This window comes from Cyprinus carpio, chromosome B9, assembly GCF_018340385.1.
Source record: "Cyprinus carpio isolate SPL01 chromosome B9, ASM1834038v1, whole genome shotgun sequence".
Taxonomy (NCBI): domain Eukaryota; kingdom Metazoa; phylum Chordata; class Actinopteri; order Cypriniformes; family Cyprinidae; genus Cyprinus; species Cyprinus carpio.
The window spans coordinates 7,643,395-7,662,729 of record NC_056605.1 but is presented as its reverse complement, the minus strand read 5'-3'; the positions used below and the strand labels follow the sequence as shown (position 1 = coordinate 7,662,729).

Genomic DNA, 19,335 nt, shown 5'->3' with positions numbered 1-19,335 from the left:
GGTTCCACTGTGTGGAAAACCGACATTAGAGGAAATATCCCTCCACGAATTCGCTGCCATCTGGCAGTCTTTGTAATCTCCCGAAGAGGAGTCATACAGATGGCTGTATTTCCTCACTTCTTCAATTAATCGATCGGTCACTTGGTCCATTTCCATGTTGGCTCTTCAATGAATTTCGGAATTTAAAAATGGCGGGGGTCCAGAGTGCAGAAGATCATTCCGGAAATGCGTATGAGGAAACGTGATACTACCAAGCCGACCAATCACAGATCTTGCAGTCCGCGTCGTCGCGACGCGTAGTTACATTTTTGAGGAGGTGCGCGTCAGGGTACGGCGGAGGGTACGACGTATGGTACACGTCAATGCGTATGCTACGCCGTACCTACTACGCGCACCCGACGCAGAAGTATAAATTGGCCTTGACAGTCCTACATTACCATAGTTTCTGCCCTCAGTGAGTCACTGTCCTAAATTTTCTCTGCGCTCAAGCAACTTTAATGTCAACAATGTCTCATAAGCAATCCCGGTGCTCTGTGTTTGGATGTAAGACTGAACATAAGAGTCTGAGCCACAAGAAGACGCAGCGGATTACTTTTATATTTATATTTATTATATTATATTTATTTCTGTAGGTATGCAAAGCAGAGATGTATACACTATGCCAGGGGTCACCAGACTCTGTCCTGGAGGGCCACTGTCCTGCAGAGTTTAGCTCCAACTTGCCTCAACACATCTGCCTTGAAGTTCCAAGTATACGTAGCAAGACCTTGATTAGCTGGTTCAGGTGTGTTTGATTAGGGTTGGAGTTAGACTCTGCAGGACACTGGCCCTCCAGGAACAAGTTTGGTGAACACTGCACTACACCCTCTCCTCTAAAGACAGGGTGGGAATATGCTGCTCATTTGCATTTAAAGTGATACACACCAAAACAGCTCTTTTGTAGACACACCCCAAAAATGACATTTTTCAGATGTTATAATAAATGATCAGTGGGGTATTTTGAGCTGAAACTTCACAGACACATCCTGGGTACACCCAAGACCAATATCACATCTCGTAAAAAGGGGCATAATAGATGCCTTTTAAGAACGTAAAAATCTAAATTTGCTCATTGTGACTCATTTTGCCAGCAGCAGCAGCAGGTCACATATTGTTTTAAAGCAGAGTAAATTCTTCAGACACATAATGTGGTCTGATTTGTTGCCTAATAAAATGCCTTTGTACACAACTTAATTATCTAATTGTTTCAACAGCAACAGAGACTAAATTTAATTGTGCAGAATAATCCCTCTTTTAATTAAGTTCTTTGAACATCATATTTTTTGATTGTAATAGTTTCAGTTCACATGAGGCAATCCCTTCATTGGCGTTAGAGATAATTCTTGCACTTGATCAACTTCTGAAAAGCCCTTTTAAAATCCTCATTAAAGATGGTGTAAATCAGCGGGTTGATGAGAGAGTTCAGATAGCCCAGCCAAGTCAGAAAGTTGGTCATCTCAGGAGAGAGACTGCAGGATTCACAGATGGTAACAATCACCTCATGGATGAAGAAGGGCAGCCAGCAGATGACAAAAGCCCCCAGAATGAGTCCCAGAGTGGTGGCGGCCTTCCTTTCACGCGTGCTGGAGATGCGATGTCTCCTGACAGACTGCTCTCTGCAAGACCGCTCTCTGCGAGACCGAGACTTTGGGCTTTTCACAGTAATGCGCGCCCTGTCGCCTTCGGTGGAGGGTTCAGACAACGATTTCTCCGGAGGGCTTAGGGTGTCCGGGGACGTCGGCTCCCGGTCGCTGCACTTGGGAAGCATGTGTCCGTTCATCTCCGGCTTGTTGAGGCAACTCGCTCTCCTGTTATAAAGAGTCTTTGCTGCTCGGTAGATCTTGTAGTAGAGAATGAGAATGAGTATTAGCGGGATATAAAATGCCCCGAACGTGGAGTAAAGCGCGGAGCCGATGTTGTCGTGCTTAATGATGCACGTGTTTTCTTCCTGGCGTCTCAACAGCATTGGCGGCAGGGAGACCACTATCGAGAGGAGCCACACCACGCTGATCATGATGGCGGCCCGTAGAGATGTCCTCTTTCTCGAATACTCCACAGCGTCCGTAATGGCGCGGTATCGGTCCACAGCGATGGCCGCGAGGTGCAGAATGGAGCACGTGCAGCAGGTTATGTCCACGATTAACCAGATGTTGCACATGATTTCACCCATGACCCACGTGTTCATTACAATGTAGACAATGCTGAAGGGCATGACTAATACGGCCACCAAAAGGTCGGTCACGGCTAGTGAGCAGATGAGATAGTTTGCAGGATGGTGCAGCTTGCGTGTGACGATGATGGCTGTAATGACCAAGCAGTTCATGGCCGTGGTCAGCACAGCAAGAATTGAAAGTGTGAGGGAGAGGATAATCACATCCAAGGGCTTGCCTGCATATGTGCCGTTTGATGCCATGCCTAGGACAGAATAGGACAGACAGAATCACTGGGATGGAACAAAATATATCTGGTGATGTGTTGCACCAGCTTTGTCTATGATACAATGTTTGTGCATTACTAAACATTTGAGCATTAAACTAAGCTAAATAGTGATTTAATATTTACAGAAGTGTCCAACCTGGAGTAAATTGTTTTTTTTTTTCAGTAAGTTTATGTTATACTTGACAGACTCTAATTCTGACAGACTTATACTAATGTTCAAAAGTTTGGGGTTGGTAAGATTTTTACTTTTTTTTTTTTTTTTTACTTTTTGGGCCTTGACCATGGTATGGCCCTTGCTGTCTATGGAGGGTCAGAAAGCTGTCAGATTTCATCAAAAAATCTTCATCTGTGTTCCGAAGATGAATTAAGGTTTGGAACAATGTGTGGGTAATTATTGACAGAATTTTCATTTTTGGGTGAGCTATGCATTTAATTCTTGTTTTATTTTTTCTTTAAAAAAATACTTTTTTTACAGTGTGGTTACTAAGACCGAAATGGAGCATGTTTTGATGTAGCAACACTAAAGTCTGCTTCACACATAAATTATTTAAAAAAAATTTTTTTTTAATGTAATAATAAGCAGAAATGATGAAATAGAACAAAGACCACACACTTTCTTTTATATTGTGTTTGCTCAGCATGCAACCACAAACAAATGACTTTTAATGATTCACCAGTTATCAGTTTGAATAATTCAACATCTGACTCACTTACTGAACCACCAAGTCATCATACATTTGATTTTGGTCCAAATATAAACCAACTGAAAACTATTATACGGCTATGTGAGTCACATTAAAAGAAACAATCTAATGGCCTTCATGGGCATTAAATAATGTTGACATTTCTTGTGCTCAGTTTGTTTCACTGGGGAACACTTCCGAGTTCACCTGATCTACTCTATTGAAACATCATGCAGGGCTTTTCACTGTTCATACCTGCAGAAGTGCTGCTTATTCATCTGACAGCTTGTGTCTATGTGCATTAAGCGAGCTGCACGTCATCACAGCATTGTGCTCAAAGATCTTGACTAAGGTGGTCCATGCCATCATTTGCCACATCTTTCATCTGAAAGGGAAGAAGATCAAAAAGAGTGTTAATGTCAAAGGGAAGTTTGTCAAATAGTCCTTGCAGAGCATGGGAGGGACTAGATGTTGTGACTGCATCTGAGAAAATTGATTAAAGAGGAATATCATTTTCTGAAATGCTCTCTTTTAAAAGGAAACTGGGACAGAGAAAGCCACATAGACCAGATAAAAGAGCTCACCGGATGCTTTCTCTTCAGTACAGCAATGAATTTGACCAACTTGCTTATTTTCATTACATCCGATATCAGGCGTTTATGCCTGTCCCTTGAACCCGTGTCACGTTTGACATCTTTTTCACAATCTGCTACCGTCAGCATAGCACACAGCCTATATAAATGTATAAACTATCAATCAAAAGTTTAGAATAATTAGGATTGTTTAATGTTTTTGAAAGACGTCTCTTATGCCTGCCAAGGCTACTTATCATCATTTATTTAATACAGAAAATACAGTAATATTGAGAAATATTGTTTTAATTTAAAATAACGGTTTTGCATTTTAATATATTTTAAAATGTCATTTATTCTTGTTGAGCAAAGCTGAATTTTCAGCATCATTACTCCAGACTTCAGTGTCACATGATTCTTTGGAAATCAATATAATATGCTGATTTGCTGCTCAAGAAACATTTATTATTATCATTGGTGGAAACAGTTGAGCTGCTTAATATTTTTTGTTTATAAATTGCTATTTTTTCATGATTATTTGATTAATAGAATATACAATATATTATAATACACACACATGCACATGTACTTTGTATATCTGTGAAATGAGCTTAAAAGTGTGACAGAGAGTAATAGAAACGGTTGTACTGAAGCACATTTCATTACACACTGGCAGTGTGTCTGTGTATTAGTGCTGGCTGTGAGAATATGGTTGTCATAGTGACTCACAGGGACAGGCTTTCTGAGGAAAAGGCCAAAGCCATACAACAAAAATTGATTTTAAACACTCTACAAGCTCTTTCTCTGCCAGCACGATGATGTTAGTGTATTAGTCAGGTTGGTTTTTATGTAAGGTCAGTTTATCTGAAGAACAGATAAAATCATGGAATTATTTTCTTGTCTGACGGATCAGATTATAATTTTGAGAAATGTTTTTGAAAAAAGTGACTGGGGTAATGGCTGCTGAAAATTCAGATGAAAAGAGTGAATATATGAAATGAATAACATCATATGAATAAATAATATATTAACAAACCAGAAATCAGGCTCCAGGCAAATGGATTTTGTTGGTTCTGCAGCTAATGGAGTTATTTAACTCAATGACACACTGCCACATTGTTAAATTGCTTATATTGATCAGTCAAAACTAGTCTTAATTAGTCACATGATGTTTACGATGCAGATTATTTCAATTCACATACTCCTGGGTGGTGCATGTGCCAGCCAAGCAACTGCCATTGAGATGAATGAGAAAGTTAATGGATATCTGTCTCTAGCTATTTTAGTGGCAGATGCTATTTGAGGGAGAGACATGCTCATGCTAAACAGCATTTTATTTGACAAAATGCCTCTCGATGCTAAATGTGTCAATCATTGCAAGACTGCAAAATCTTAAATGCGCATATGAACATTATAGCATCTTTACTATAGATGATTACAAAACCTAAACTAAATAGACTAAAAGCTGCAAAACTCATGGTAACAAAAGCTAAAAGGTACATCTTTGGTACATTTACCCATAAATGGTACATTCTAGAAACTTGTTTCTTTTATATCTGCTGTTAGTAACTTTGCAAGTACGTTAAGTTGTTCTACTAGCCAGTGTTGGGAAAGTTACTTTGGAAATGTTATAGATTACAGATTACAAGTGACCTTATTTAAAATCTAATAAATAGTGTAACTATTTAAAATACTTTATTAAAGTAATGTAACTGATTACATTTGATCACTTTTCTGTTAAGTCATTTTAAAACATTTAAAGCAGGCAGGGTTAACCTTAGAGTAGTTCTCAACACTGATTACTGTCAGACTTTCAAAATCCTTCTTCACTTGAATTAAGATTATAATAATTTCATTTGAAAGCACAGCCACCACAAAATCAGACTTTAGCACCGCTTTTTACTTTGAGAGCATTCTGGGGTTAGGCTTAATGTAGATTTAAAATCAGAAGATAAAGTTTAATAGCTATGATACTGTTTTGAAATCAGATCTTTGCATAGCTATGACAGGAAACACTGGCATCTAACAATGCGTTGAAAAAAAAAAACAGTTAATCTTAAAAAATAAAGCATATAGGCCTACATAAACCCACACACAGGAAATAAAACAGTTATCCAAAAATCATGTGTCTTATTCTGTGTCCTGAACTCCTGAAAAAATTTGTTTTTTATATTTTTTAGAGATATATGTGATTTTACATTTTTTTTCTGTGTATGTGTAAGATTTTAGTTTTATTTTTTTTTTGTGTAAATTTTTTTTTTTTTTTTACGTTTTTATATAATAATAACAATAAATGATGCATAATGACATTCAAGTAACCCTAATCCTAACCATTTAGTAAGAACATGTTGTTACTTAATATTACACAGTCCGTAAATGTACAATTACACTGTAACAAGGACACCTTAAAATAGTGTAACCTTATTTTGTAATTAAGTTACGGATTTCTGTTACATGTAACTAGTTACTCCCCAACACTGTTACTAACTCTAATACTAACCTAAAACTGATACTCCAATGAGAATGAGTTGACATGTAGTTGCAAAGTTACTTATAGTTAGTAGGATGTCTGAAGACTGTCGAAATTAATATTTGTTAACACTGTGAGAATATAAGAAATTCCACCTGAGTGTTCTTGCATTTTTACCTCATATATGTGAATGTAAATCTCTGCTTTTGTGCTTCCTTCAGTTCTTTTCTACAGAACAAACTTTCTTCTGCTGTCTCACCCCACATGCTCTGCTCGCTCTCGGGTGGAGATTCTCTTGGGTACACTGACATTGCCAGAAATAATACAAAAAGGCATAAGAACTTCACTGAAGTATGTTGCAATATTTATGCAGTGGAGATTCCTGAAACTGTCTGTTACATTTTGACTTTTATTTCTGAAATCAACAGATAAACTGTAAAAACTCCTGTTTAATATAAAGTAAAAATATATATATATTAGTTGTGGTCGGCAGATATTCACTTTAAAAAATACCCAGACAATTTTTCATGTATTCTAGCATGGGATTTTAAGGTACAATTTGTACAAAGTTTTGTATTTTAAAATACACTGGTAACCACCATAGCATTACAGCTGGTAGATAAACATGATGTTCATCACAATCTGTTTTTCCATGATCTGTGACTAATAAACATGCATAAACAGCTACAGATTCACCCACACAAACACAAAACTCTATCAGTGTGTCTTTTATGGGGCGCCAAGTGTAACCTGACTGTGTAATTTCATGGACTAAATGAACTGCGTGACCCAAAGCGCAGCAACACTAATGCATTTCATACACAAAATGACAGATGCCAGTAGCATTTAGTTCAACCTATTTGATGGATGAAATGCATATCTCATTCACTGAATAAGCATTTTGTGATATGCTGGAACCATTGATTGTTCTGTTAAATCGAAAATAATTTTACTTCAGCAGTTTCTACAGCATAGCTTTCTAATTTAATTATCAGACTTCACACACCAGGGCACAAACATTTAACGCTTTTAATATTAAAAGCAAAGTTCTTAAAAACTTCAAATGGGGATTTTTTTTTCTTTCAATTAACAATGTTCAGTGGCCTTGTCATGATTATTGAGAAGACATACTGGACATATATTCATATTCATTGCTATAAAACAAGTGCACAAATCTATAGATAAGAGAGGATGCCAATTAAAAAGTGTCTGATTAGTTAGAATAATAACCAAGTGTATGAATAATTAAAACAAACATCTGGCACACAAAATGATGAACAAAGACTTCAATGTCTCAAAAAATGTAATAAGAGGAAAACGAGTAAACAAGGACGAAGTAATGAATAAAAATTGGAATATCTGACATGAAAAATTACCTTGAAGATAAGTTGTTCTCAATACACATTTAGCCTATATTTATTGCACTATTTGCAGTCTGTAAACATTAGGGCAGCCTTTATCTTGCTGTTTATAAAATATTACCAATGTAAAAAAGTAAAAAAGCTCAAATCATATGCCATTCATATGTTTTTTTTTTTTGTTAACAAGAACTATTAAAAACCAGTAATTAAATTAAATTAAATTAAATTAAATTAAATTAAATTAAATTAAATTAAATTAAATTAAATTAAATTAAATTAAATTAAATTAAATTTAAATAAAAAAAATGTTTTGGGTAATTGATTAAACGAGAAAAATATAAATATCAGATGAAAAACTTAAAACGAAAATCAGAAATGCTATTGATAACTGAATAAACAGAAAAAAACACTAAATTGTTTTAACTCAATACTAAACTGAAAAAAAAATAAAATAAATGAAAGCTATATATACATACAGTATAAGACAAAAATTAATAAACGTAACAAAAGCATGATAACAAAAAATACTAAAACCTAAATTAACTTAAAATAAAAATATAAGAATAAAAGCTAATTGAAAATATTATTAAATGCTATAATAGTAATAGTAATAGTAATAGTATAAAAAATACTTAAATAACATTGTCATTACTTTAGAATACAATATATTAAACTATTTTAGATTAAGCCAGCATAAGCAAAACATTTCACAAAAAGTTTGTTGAGTTTTAAATTATACATCAGTAGATATAATGATTAAAGGATAAAAAGGTATTATGACAACTCCAGGTAGTCAAATATTATGTCCATATTTAATGTGATGAGCTACACCTGTGTAAAAACCATCCAGTAAAAATCGCATGCTGTTGAGTAAATGCAAAAATGCTGAACATTTGTCCCCCACTGATAATATTATACTAAAAATGCTAAAATAATATCCCCATATATTTTCAATAATATAAAACAGCACCATTTTCAGCCGCCTTTGTAGCAAACTGTAGCTAATTGTCACTTAGTTGTAAAACTCTGGCAAAGACTTAAGACTAAAACTGAAAAAACATGCTTATCTGTATATTAAAATAGGCAGTATATTACATTTACATGATCAGTGCTGCTTGAATGTCAAGCACCTGAGATAACAGCTGGAAATACCCACAGGCAAATCAGTCTAGTGTTATTCAGCAATACGGTACCTTTATGCAATATCCATCGGTAATAAACTTTCAAATTTCTAAGATGTAAGCTATGAATGAAGTTCACGATGACACGATGCACCACCTGTTGATGTCTCAGTAATCCAGAAAGAGCTCTAATTGCATTTTGAGTGAGGTGCCTCTCAGCACTGGGTCTGAAAATGACATGCTTGATGAGAGTACTTAATACATACTTCCTCTTCACAGCAGGTACTAATGAAAAAAGATAACAGTGCCACTTGGCGTAATATAACGAGTGATGTCATCAGAGCCAGGGCAGTATCAAATCTGACAGAACGAGAATAATTACACTTACATAAAGTGTGAAAAAAGGGGCGTCTGAGAAAATGATGAACTGAGAAACTGATCGAGAAGACTTGAAAGCAGGGATGCATGCTTCATTTCTGCTTTCAATTACATTCTGCATATCTTGCTATGACAAGAGAATGGCAAAAATCAGCAGTCATGATGATAACTGAACGTGTCATCATTTTGAATGAAATGGGAATTACGACACAGTGTTCTACAAGCACAAAGATCCAGGCGTTTCAAGGACAAATACTGTATGAGGCAGCACACATATGAAGCACCTGAGCATTGTACTGTTGCTTTATAATTTCCTTCACCACTTGAGGGGAACAAAGTGCTTCTTCACAATATATGCTTTCTTTGTTGGGGAGATACAGTAGCATGACCTTCATTAAAATGATAATTCTGTCATCATTTACTTAGCCTCATGTCATTTCAAAATTGCATGACTTTTTTTCTTCCGTGGAACATAAATGGAGGAATGCCGAATAATGCATTCACTACTCTTTTCCATATAATGAAAGTGAATGAGAATCCAGTGCAGACCACCATCAAAGTAGCATAAAGCAATTTCCCATATGACTCAAGTCTTCTGAAGTCATGTGATAGATTTGTGTGAAGAACAGACCAAAATGTAGCGCTCATTCACACATTTGCTTGTTCAAACTTGCTGCATTGCAACAATACTGTCGTCAATGATGATTTGTCATAACCATTCTGATGTCAAATCTCGTTTTTTTTTTTTTTGTATATCAAGGCACCATGTTTGGATGTATGTTGAAATCCAACAAGATCTCATGAGCATTTGAGTAGCCCTTGAGTAAGTAAAATTTGGTTTTACCACACATACATTTGTTTACCTTTGTATAGATAGTAAAATGTACAATACTGATGTATTTACAGTATCTAAAATGCATTTGTATTTGTATTTCATTTAAGGACACATACATAATTACATACTTTTAAACAAGACTACACTTCGAAATCATGAATGAATTGCACAATTGTTTACCCATTACTTATACAATTCTTTTTTTGTTTGCCATGGAACAAGGCAGTTTTGACTTTAAAAATGCAAGAAAACAAACCATAAAATTCTGTTGTAAACCACATATTCAGAATCCTTTTTTTTTCTTTTTTGAACTGTTGAACCAAATAATTTCTCTGCAATTCTAATGGCTTTTGGATTCCTTGAACTGAATCTTTTGGATTGAATCTTAAAAAAAAACTTCTGAACTTTTGGAATTGAACTTTCCAAACAGAATCTTTTGAATAATGCTGAAAAGTAATGTTGAAAAGTAGTTATGTTAGGTTAGAAATGTGCATTTAAATAAGTTTGATATAAAAGATTAAAAAAGTATTATTGTTTCTATAGATATGAATATGTAAAACAGCTTACACTTTAGATGTTGTCAGTATGTCCAAACATTGTATATTTCAGCATTTACCTAAACAATTATGTGGAAATGAGTGGCGAGTACATTCTTCAACATTTCTCCTTTTGTGTTCCATGGAAGAAAGAAAATCATGTGTGTTTGTAATGACATGAGATTGAGTAAATAATGACCGTTATGTCATTTTGTCGAACTGTCCCTTTAACGACAGCTGCACATCCTCAGCTGCGTTTTGATTAAAGTGATTGCAATGCTCTCATATGCACAGTCTGAGAAGGGAGAAAAAATAGCTGACCTGCCATTCTTTGTGTCAAAGGGATAACCATTAAAGGGTCTCCTCCTGAAAGAAGTCCCTGTTTCTTTGTTAGAACAATGTCAAACTTGAACTGAGGCACTTAAAAATGCAATTACCATTACTCAAAGAGATGCCTGGAGATTGTATGCTATTTCTGTTACATCCGCTGTGTTTCTCACAAGGCGCTTCATGGGAAAATATGCTTCCTATTGTCAGTTATGATGCCAGCTGTGGAGAAGGTGTTGGGACAATAAGATATTAAACAGGCCCATTTATTTGGATCAAAGTGATGCAAAGCAGACTTCTTGCAAATTACATCTCTTATGCAAACATGCCGTGAACTAAAACAATGGACGTGGCTATATTACCCTGTCTTGTTAGAATGGCCATTTCTGGATACCTTTGGTATTGTATCCGAGAACACAGTCCACAGTTTGTCCTGTTGCTCACATAAAAGCACAGTTTCCAAGATGTCTCTGGGGAGGCACTTCATTGATTTTAGCCTCGCCAATACCTACACCTACAGCTGTGAAACCACATAACATCTGAGCTGTATGACAAAAGCGTCATTAATCACTGCTGATGTTCAATCTTTATCTTCTCAGAGATCAGATAACATTAGATAAGATTATTACATGAGATCAGATAACAGCCTAACATTAGAAGTATGTGCTGAGATGAAGGTCTTAAGAAACGTTACAAGATACATGATTTCTGGTCACAGCTAATGGCTATTAGAGCACAACAGTGGCCGTCTACATTTTCACTGGCTTTGAAAGTATTTTTGACCATGCATTTATTGCCTTTATTGGCATGTTATAAATTCTTCAATAAAGAATCTTTGAACTAACCCATTATAAACTCTAAAAATGTTAACTATGTGAATATTCATGTCTTTACAGACACAGTAAATAGATACAATCATGGAACCAAACGTGTGTGTGTGTGTGTGTGTGTGTGTGTGTGTGTGTGTGTGTGTGTGTGTGTGTGTGTGTGTGTACATGTGTGTGTGTGTGTGTGTGTGTGTGTATATATATACATATATATGTATGTATATACACAATATATATACTTATATGAAACCTTTGCATTACATTAAATGCTTTATACTTGAAAAGTGATCTTCAGAGTATAAATTAATGAATGTTAATTATTAATATTCTTTACACTAAGAATTAATAATAAATCTATCTAAGAATAAAATGGCTATTTTACTTTATATAATACTGTGGAAATATAGTATAATTCCTAGATCTAGCCCCTTTATGGTTCTCTGCAAGAGATCTTAAAGAACTGTGATATTCACTGTTCACTGTGAGAAGAAAAAACAAAAAGCACCAAGACCGTTCTACCACACACTTCTCTAGACTAAACACATGACTGCATCCAAGTCTTTCTTCTCAATACAGAAACTCAGACTGGTGTGAAATGACAAGACAAAGTCCATAAGCTCCTCACACTCTAAACCTATGCTGACAAATGCTCCTGAGCGGAGAGTTGCCAGTGCATAACACAGTATCTGTTATTGTTGACAAATGACTCTTGCACAACATATGTTATTGTGCCTCACTGTCTCTGGATGAAGTCCAAAATTCTTTCTTTTCTTTAAAACAGTGGTGAGATATAGAGGGTATGAGGTAGCCTTTCATCCATTAATTGCATGGAATGTAAAAAGAAAAAAAAATTGCAAAGATCAAATGGTATCATGCGTGCAGCCAATATGCTAATAAAAGAAAACAGTATTCACTAATAACATCTAGCAATAACCAGAAATCTCCAATAAGTGTATAAAAATGAAATACTGACTCATACTGTGTTCTCATAGTACTGTATGTTGAGATGAAGGCTTTCATCTGGATCCTGAAAAAGCCCTTCATCAATCACTTGCATGTCATGGAGAGCAAAAAAAAAAAAAAAAAAATTACCAAGACCACATTATCAAGTCATCAGCCAATATGCTAATGAACGGAAACAAAATTTGCCCATAACCGGCCAGTATGCTAATGAGACATATAGTGTGGAATTTAGACATGATTATAAATAGCAAAGGACATGCTCACATGGTCAGAAAAATACCAAATATGGACCTCAATATTCATCATTCACTACAGTCTATATTGTCTCCCAACAGTCCAAAATTATTTAAGTTATATATGCAGCAAAGGAGTGGAGGGGAATATTAGTTATGTAAACCTGATTATTATGTAAATGCATACATACAATACAAAACATACAATATTTATGCATATATATATATATATATATATATATATATATATATATATACTGCAGTGTTATCTGTTGCATATTTTGGTTACTTTTAAATATATAGCACTAATCAGTCTTTGTTTTTTTTCTTTCTGTGCACCGTTTCACTGCTAATGACACTTTCTGTTATCACTGCTTAATGTTGCCATCCACACACTGCAGGTTTGTAGCAGTATCTGTGTGATCAATTAGTGCATCAGTTGTAAATCAGTTCAGAGTGGATTTCTATAGGAATACTCTGTGCCTCTGTAAAACACACATCGGTCACCTCATACAGCTATCTGACAAAACTCATTCCCAATGACCATCAAACTGATCATTAAAGACGCATCTTGGCTAGTTTTGCATGCAATACAGTACATGTTTTAATCATAAATCTCCAATGATTTAGATTAAAAATTAGATAATGACAGATTTGATCATGTGTCTCGTAAAGCTCTGCTCACACGAGACAGGACAAGAGACTGGAAACAGAAAATAACACACCGCAAGATAAATGATGTGCACTGTTAACATCGTTTTTAATTGAAAAGCAGACATAGGTTTGAGTTAAAATAATAATAATAATAATAAAATAATAATTATAAATAATAAATAATCCAGTTTATTTTAGCAATATTCACTTGGCAACAAGCCATTACCAGGCAAAATTGCAAACTTGATACAAGTTTAAAGGCACCACTAAACCGTCGTAATATCAGAGGAACTTCCAGAAACCTCTGGTTCTAACACAAGCATAACATAAACATGAGGTAATGACTTACGCTGTGATGTGATGTGATGAGATGAGATGAAGGCATTCCTCTGGAAGGCTCACGCTGGAATGTGATGTTTCTTCTCACGAGACAGATGAATGTCTTTCACAGGTGCACACGAGCGCTCGTGCTCATACTGACGCACGTGCGCAGCTAAAATGAGCTACTAGACGCAGCGACTGCTTGCTACAGGTAAATTCAGTTAGTGTAATTGCTATCTCTCTCTCTCTCTCTCTCTCTCTCTCTCTCTCTCTCAATATTAAATATTCAGGAGGCTGATATGTGCTTTACAAAAAAACAAAACAAACAAAAAAAGCAATATAAATATACATATTATTAGTAGCACACACCCATTATTGTTATATAAAATAAATACAAATACATTTTTTGCAATTGAAATAGCCTACGCAGTTTCTCGCGAAATCCGTCCCGAGAGATCTAAATAAAAATCATTAATAACAGCTTACCATAGTGAAACATGTCAGGGTAATTAAGGCAAAACACGGTTTGAAACTAATTTATTATGCAACGACTCATTGTTTATATTTGGAAAAAACAAACAAACAGCAACAATAGAAAACAACTATAGATTTGGAGAAATTTTTTGCCATCACTCAGAACTAGCAAAAACACAGTCATTACCTTCACGGAATAGGATATATAGGTAAAATATCAGCATTAGCTAAGTGCAAGCTAAATGTGCTTTCATTACAGTTTACATTACAGTAATATGTGCCTCAAAAATGTCTTAATAATGAGACATGCTTGTGTTTGTAATGAAACAGAGCAAAACAGAAGTGCAAATGGAACTCTAAGTGTTTGAAAGGATACAGAATAATGCAAAGCATCTTGAGGAGGCAGAATTAAAGGGGTCTTCGGATGCTACATGCACTTTTACGTAAGTTGTTTGAACTGAAATGTGTGTTGGCAGTGTGTGTACACAACCAGCCTATAATAATAAAAATCCACCCAGTGTTTTTTTTTTTTTTTTTTTTTTTTTGATCTATTAAATTTTTTACCCCTTTCTCAAATCCAGTCGATTTCAGATGCCTGTCTGTTTGACGTCACACAGACAGGCCCCGCCCATGATAGTTTGATTGACAGTGGCGTTTCAGCACAGACTGGACTGGCGTCTTACCTTAGACCCGCCCTGAGTGAGCTGTCATCAGTCCGCCATTGTTTCACCGCCGGAGCAGATGTAGACAAGAATGTCTCCTAAGAGATTGAGGTGTTCTGTTGTTGGATGTAATAATGAACACAGCAGTTGTAATTTATTCCCGAAATCTGAGCCGCTGAAGACGCAGTGGATTACGTTTGTTTCTGAAGAGAATGCACCCTTGATCTATCTAAATGCATCTATGTTTGCATGAATCATTCGAGGTCCAGCTTCACCAACAGAAAAAGTGAGTTTAAGGTTTTTTAATGAATCTTTGCAAATTGCCTTTCCTAATAATGTGCTAATTAGCAAGTTTCACTAAATGCAGCTAAAGTAAACAGTCTCTCTGAGAGCGTCTGGAAGAGAGGGGTGGGGTCAGCAGAGCTTATTAACATTTAAAGGAAAATGCTACAGAACGGCTTGCTCTGAAAAGAGCTGTTTTTGACAGGGTAAAAATGGTGTTTTTTACACTACCGTTGAGAAAGTTTAACCAAACTATGTTACAGACTGTTCATTAAGACCCTAAAGAATCATATCAACTTGTGGAAAATGGGCATCCGATGACCCCTTTAAAAAATAGATATTTTACTATAAACTCATGAACAGTCTAATCACATAATTTTATTATTTAACTTATTCCTTGGGGTGCTTTTTAGGAGCAGAAACAGCCATTATAGTTAACATGAACATCACTTTTGCAGCTTACTGTTTCAATAAAAAAAAAATTTCCCTTCAAGAGTGAAGCAAGTTTCTGGATTTAAAGACTTCTGAAAGTTACAGTGTATTTCCAAAGTACAATTTAAGTCTTTTATCTCAAAAGATCAAGGGAATTTTAATTCCTCATGATATCACTTTTTTACTTCAGTGAAGATAAATTTGCCTTTGAAATAAAATGAATGATTTATTATTTGAAGAGGATGTCACCTTTGTGGCCTCTAGACATACATTAGTTTTTCCATAGTCAAGTGGCCTATTTTTTAATCAGACGGTTACAACGATAGGAGCTAAATGTAATTTGCTTGCAAGGTTGACATGATGCATAGTAATACAGTTCCTTTTTAGATATGTACATATTTTGCATATGTTTCCATTCACCCAGAGTCTAGAATATGTGAGTAAACTAGAAGCATGTTTCAACAGCCAAGCTGCCTTCCGGACAATGGAGAAAAAGCAAAATATGAAGGTTTGGGAATTTAATTAGCAGAGCTGTTGATGCTGAAAAGGTCAGACTGCCACTGTCAGTGGTCTTTGACTTTCTTTGTGCGTGCAACAGTAAGGCCCTTTTCATGAGTAAATTGTTCTCATCCTCCATCTTTAGCTTGTGGTAAACTGTAAAATGTCTCCAATTAAATGGGCAGTTTCCAAAAACGTCCAGAGAATCACTCTCCCTGTCCCGCTGAGTTACTGTAGCATTCCCAGCCGTCTCCATAAGCGTTTGGTCTTTGCCTAATTCTAAACACCTCTAAACTCAGCTCAGTAGTGTAACATTTTCATTTTGCAGAGCAAGTAACGCAGGCCCATAACCACTAGACATTGAGGTGGACGAATCCACACAATATTTAGAAATGGCCAAATTGTGCTGGTCTGCCTCAGTGGTTTCATAGCAGTCACCAGTGTCAACATGACTGAGATGACCAATCCAATCAAAGAAGCCAGAACACAATTTAAAATATTTTGGAGGAAAACCGGGAGGCTTGTGACTGTCCCATAGACTGCCAAGTAAATACGACTGTCAAGCTCCAGGAAAGTATGAAAAGCATCGTCAGAATCCATCTGTCATCGGTGATTCAACCTTAACGTTATAAAGCAACGAGAATACTTTTTGTACACGAAGAAAACAAAATTCAACAATTCCTTTGTCAACAGTCTCCTCTGTGTTTCTCCATATCACTGTATGCTGTGCTTGCTCTTTTGTATCAGCCGTGCCACAAGGATGCGCTGTTTACTTTCAAATCAAAGCTAAATACACGTAGAAACAGTGCATCCTTTGTGGCACGGCTGATAGCATACGCAGCATACGGTGATATGGAGAGACACAGAGGAGACCGCTGACAAAGGAATTGTTGAATAAAGTCATTATTTTTGTTTTCTTCGTATACAAAAAGTATTCTTGTTGCTTCATAACGTTACTGTTGAACCACTGATGGCAGATGGACTATTCTGGCGATGTCTTTTATACTTTTCTGGACCTTGACAGTCGTATTTACTTGGCAGTCTATGGGACAGTCTCAAGCCTCCCGGTTTTCATCCAAAATATCTTAAATTGCGTTCCGAAGATGAACAAAACTTTTATGAGTTTGGAACGACATGGGGGTAAGTGATTAATGACAAAATTTTCATTTTGGGGTGGAGTATCCTTTTAAGTTTTAACAAGTCAAGAGTGTGAAGAAACATTTGATATTTGACAAATGTCAAACAACCAACGGCAACATCCAGTGATGTCATTTTTTTGTTGTTGTTGCCATTTTAAATATAAGCTATAATTTATGCATTGCAAGTTCATTAGTGATGAAGTAAGTAATGAGACAAGAAACACTGACGGATATTAAATTGGCAAATGTGTGAATCCATACATATTTTAACATAAAATATTACATACAAATAGTTCAAATTCATTACTTTACAATAAATTCTACATTTTAAATGGTTGCATTTCCCTTTCTTTTTTCCTCTAAATCCCTTAAATCTTGAATTATTCAAGTTATTCAAATTAAATGATCCCCCCTCCAAAAAAAAAAAAACCTCCCCACGTTCAACACTTCAAGAATTGTTTATGGCCTGTATGTAATGTACTGTATTGTTTACCTTTTTATTATAACATCCTCCATTCATAACATGCCCTCTTTTGTTCAGAAAAAAGAACAGATGGTGGTAAAATGGACCTACTGAATAAACTTAGCATCCTTCCCCAGAAAATCTCATAGGAAAACATTACCATAAAACATTTATTCTTGCACCACCAAAACATCACAGATTGGACATACAGAGAAAAAAAAGAAAAAAAATCTTCCTTTTGTTTTCCAGCAAAAAATCATGCAGGTTTGAAATGACATGAGGGCAAAAGATGAGTAATTTTAGCCTGGAGTAAAGAAATGGATGGCACAAGATTCACATTTTGATAGTGTAGGATAAAAGTTGCTAGAATAACGTCTCCTTATAAAAGTGAAGGTTGTTTAAGCACAAATAAACAATTACTCCCTATAGTTGTCAGTCTATTAGTGTTCTAATCAAAGCTACTTCGTATTCTTAACAGAACTGCAGCAACAGCAGCAAAACAGCCTGTTTTGGATGAAGAAGGTTTCTTCTCTGTTTCAGCCACATGTTGGTGGCTCTGTCTCAATAAAGTCAATTGCTAATACAGAAGCATGCGTTATGCAGCCAGCCACAAATGCGTTTTGATCATTTCTCTTCCCCTTACTGTTTTTTGTCAGATATTGAGGCATTTTCAGACCCAGAGTTTGGGGAATACTTTCTCTCTCTCTGAAGTCAGTCCTTTCATCTTCGTTAAGCACTTAGTTTTGTGACAAGTATTCGGGAACTGTTGCATAGTGTAGTAGGCTCATGCAAATCATGCTAACTCTGAACAATGGACAAATTTTCTCTGTTGGTATATGCTGAGAAATCATTTCCCTGATGGCACACGGTCTTTGCAATATGGTTAAAATGGTTTGAGTGAGGAGCAAAATGGATTTTTTTTTTTTTAATATGGGTTTATGGAGGAATTCTTTTTACGGTGGAAAATCTATTTATTGTTTTGGCTGCTGGAAAAAAATGTTAAAACAAACCTATTGAAAGTCAATTAAAAAAATTTTGCCAATCAAAAAGTCACATTGAATATAAAGGTGAAGTGTTTTCTTGATTTGAAAATGCTTTCTCCAATCTCAGTTTAGGATGAGATTCATACTGTACAGTGATTTTCCTTAAAAATGTGAACAGTGCGAAACACTGTTTCTCTAGGGATGCTATTAACATATTGCTCTTTTTGTTCTCTTTGTAGCGTCCTGACCAGACAACAGCAGCAAAGATGGATGGGTGCTTCTCAAACACAAGACTGTCCTTCCTACTCCCAAGCTCTCAGAAAAAAAGGTAAAAATTGTCACTGAGATGGTTGTCCCTAAATGGTACATATTAGTACTTTAAAAGTACATACAGTACTGGTACTTCAAGTGGACACCTTTTTAAATGGGTACTCCCCAGTGACAGTTTTGTACCTTTTTTTTCTGAGAGTGTAATCTAGATTCCTCCTCAGCATTAAAGGCTAGAATGAGACTGTCAGGTAAATCTGCATAGCTGTCATAAAGGTTTCCGTCACTTTAGTCATGACGCATAAATACTGTTTAAAAATTAATTATATATAAATACTTTTAAAAAACCTTTATTAAAACTGACTGTCTACTGTTG

The 19,335-nt window shown here is 35.6% G+C and overlaps 1 protein-coding gene across 1 annotated transcript; it reads right to left on the bottom strand.

Moving 5' to 3' along the window:
- Positions 1 to 466: 466 nt before the first annotated feature.
- LOC109092341 (5-hydroxytryptamine receptor 1F-like) lies at positions 467 to 14,007 on the bottom strand. The gene is made up of 3 exons (XM_042730834.1): positions 13,788 to 14,007; positions 3,417 to 3,546; positions 467 to 2,454 (listed from the first exon to the last, which is right to left on the bottom strand). Exon 3 carries the CDS (start codon positions 2,450 to 2,452, stop codon positions 1,370 to 1,372), a length of 1,083 nt encoding a protein of 360 aa, XP_042586768.1. The 5' UTR covers positions 2,453 to 2,454; positions 3,417 to 3,546; positions 13,788 to 14,007; the 3' UTR covers positions 467 to 1,369.
- Between the last annotated feature and the right edge of the window lie 5,328 nt (positions 14,008 to 19,335).

Bases quoted from the DNA above. Each gene is read 5' to 3' on its own strand.
- LOC109092341 (XM_042730834.1), bottom strand. From the start codon at position 2,452: ATGGCATCAAACGGCACATATGCAGGCAAGCCCTTGGATGTGATTATC.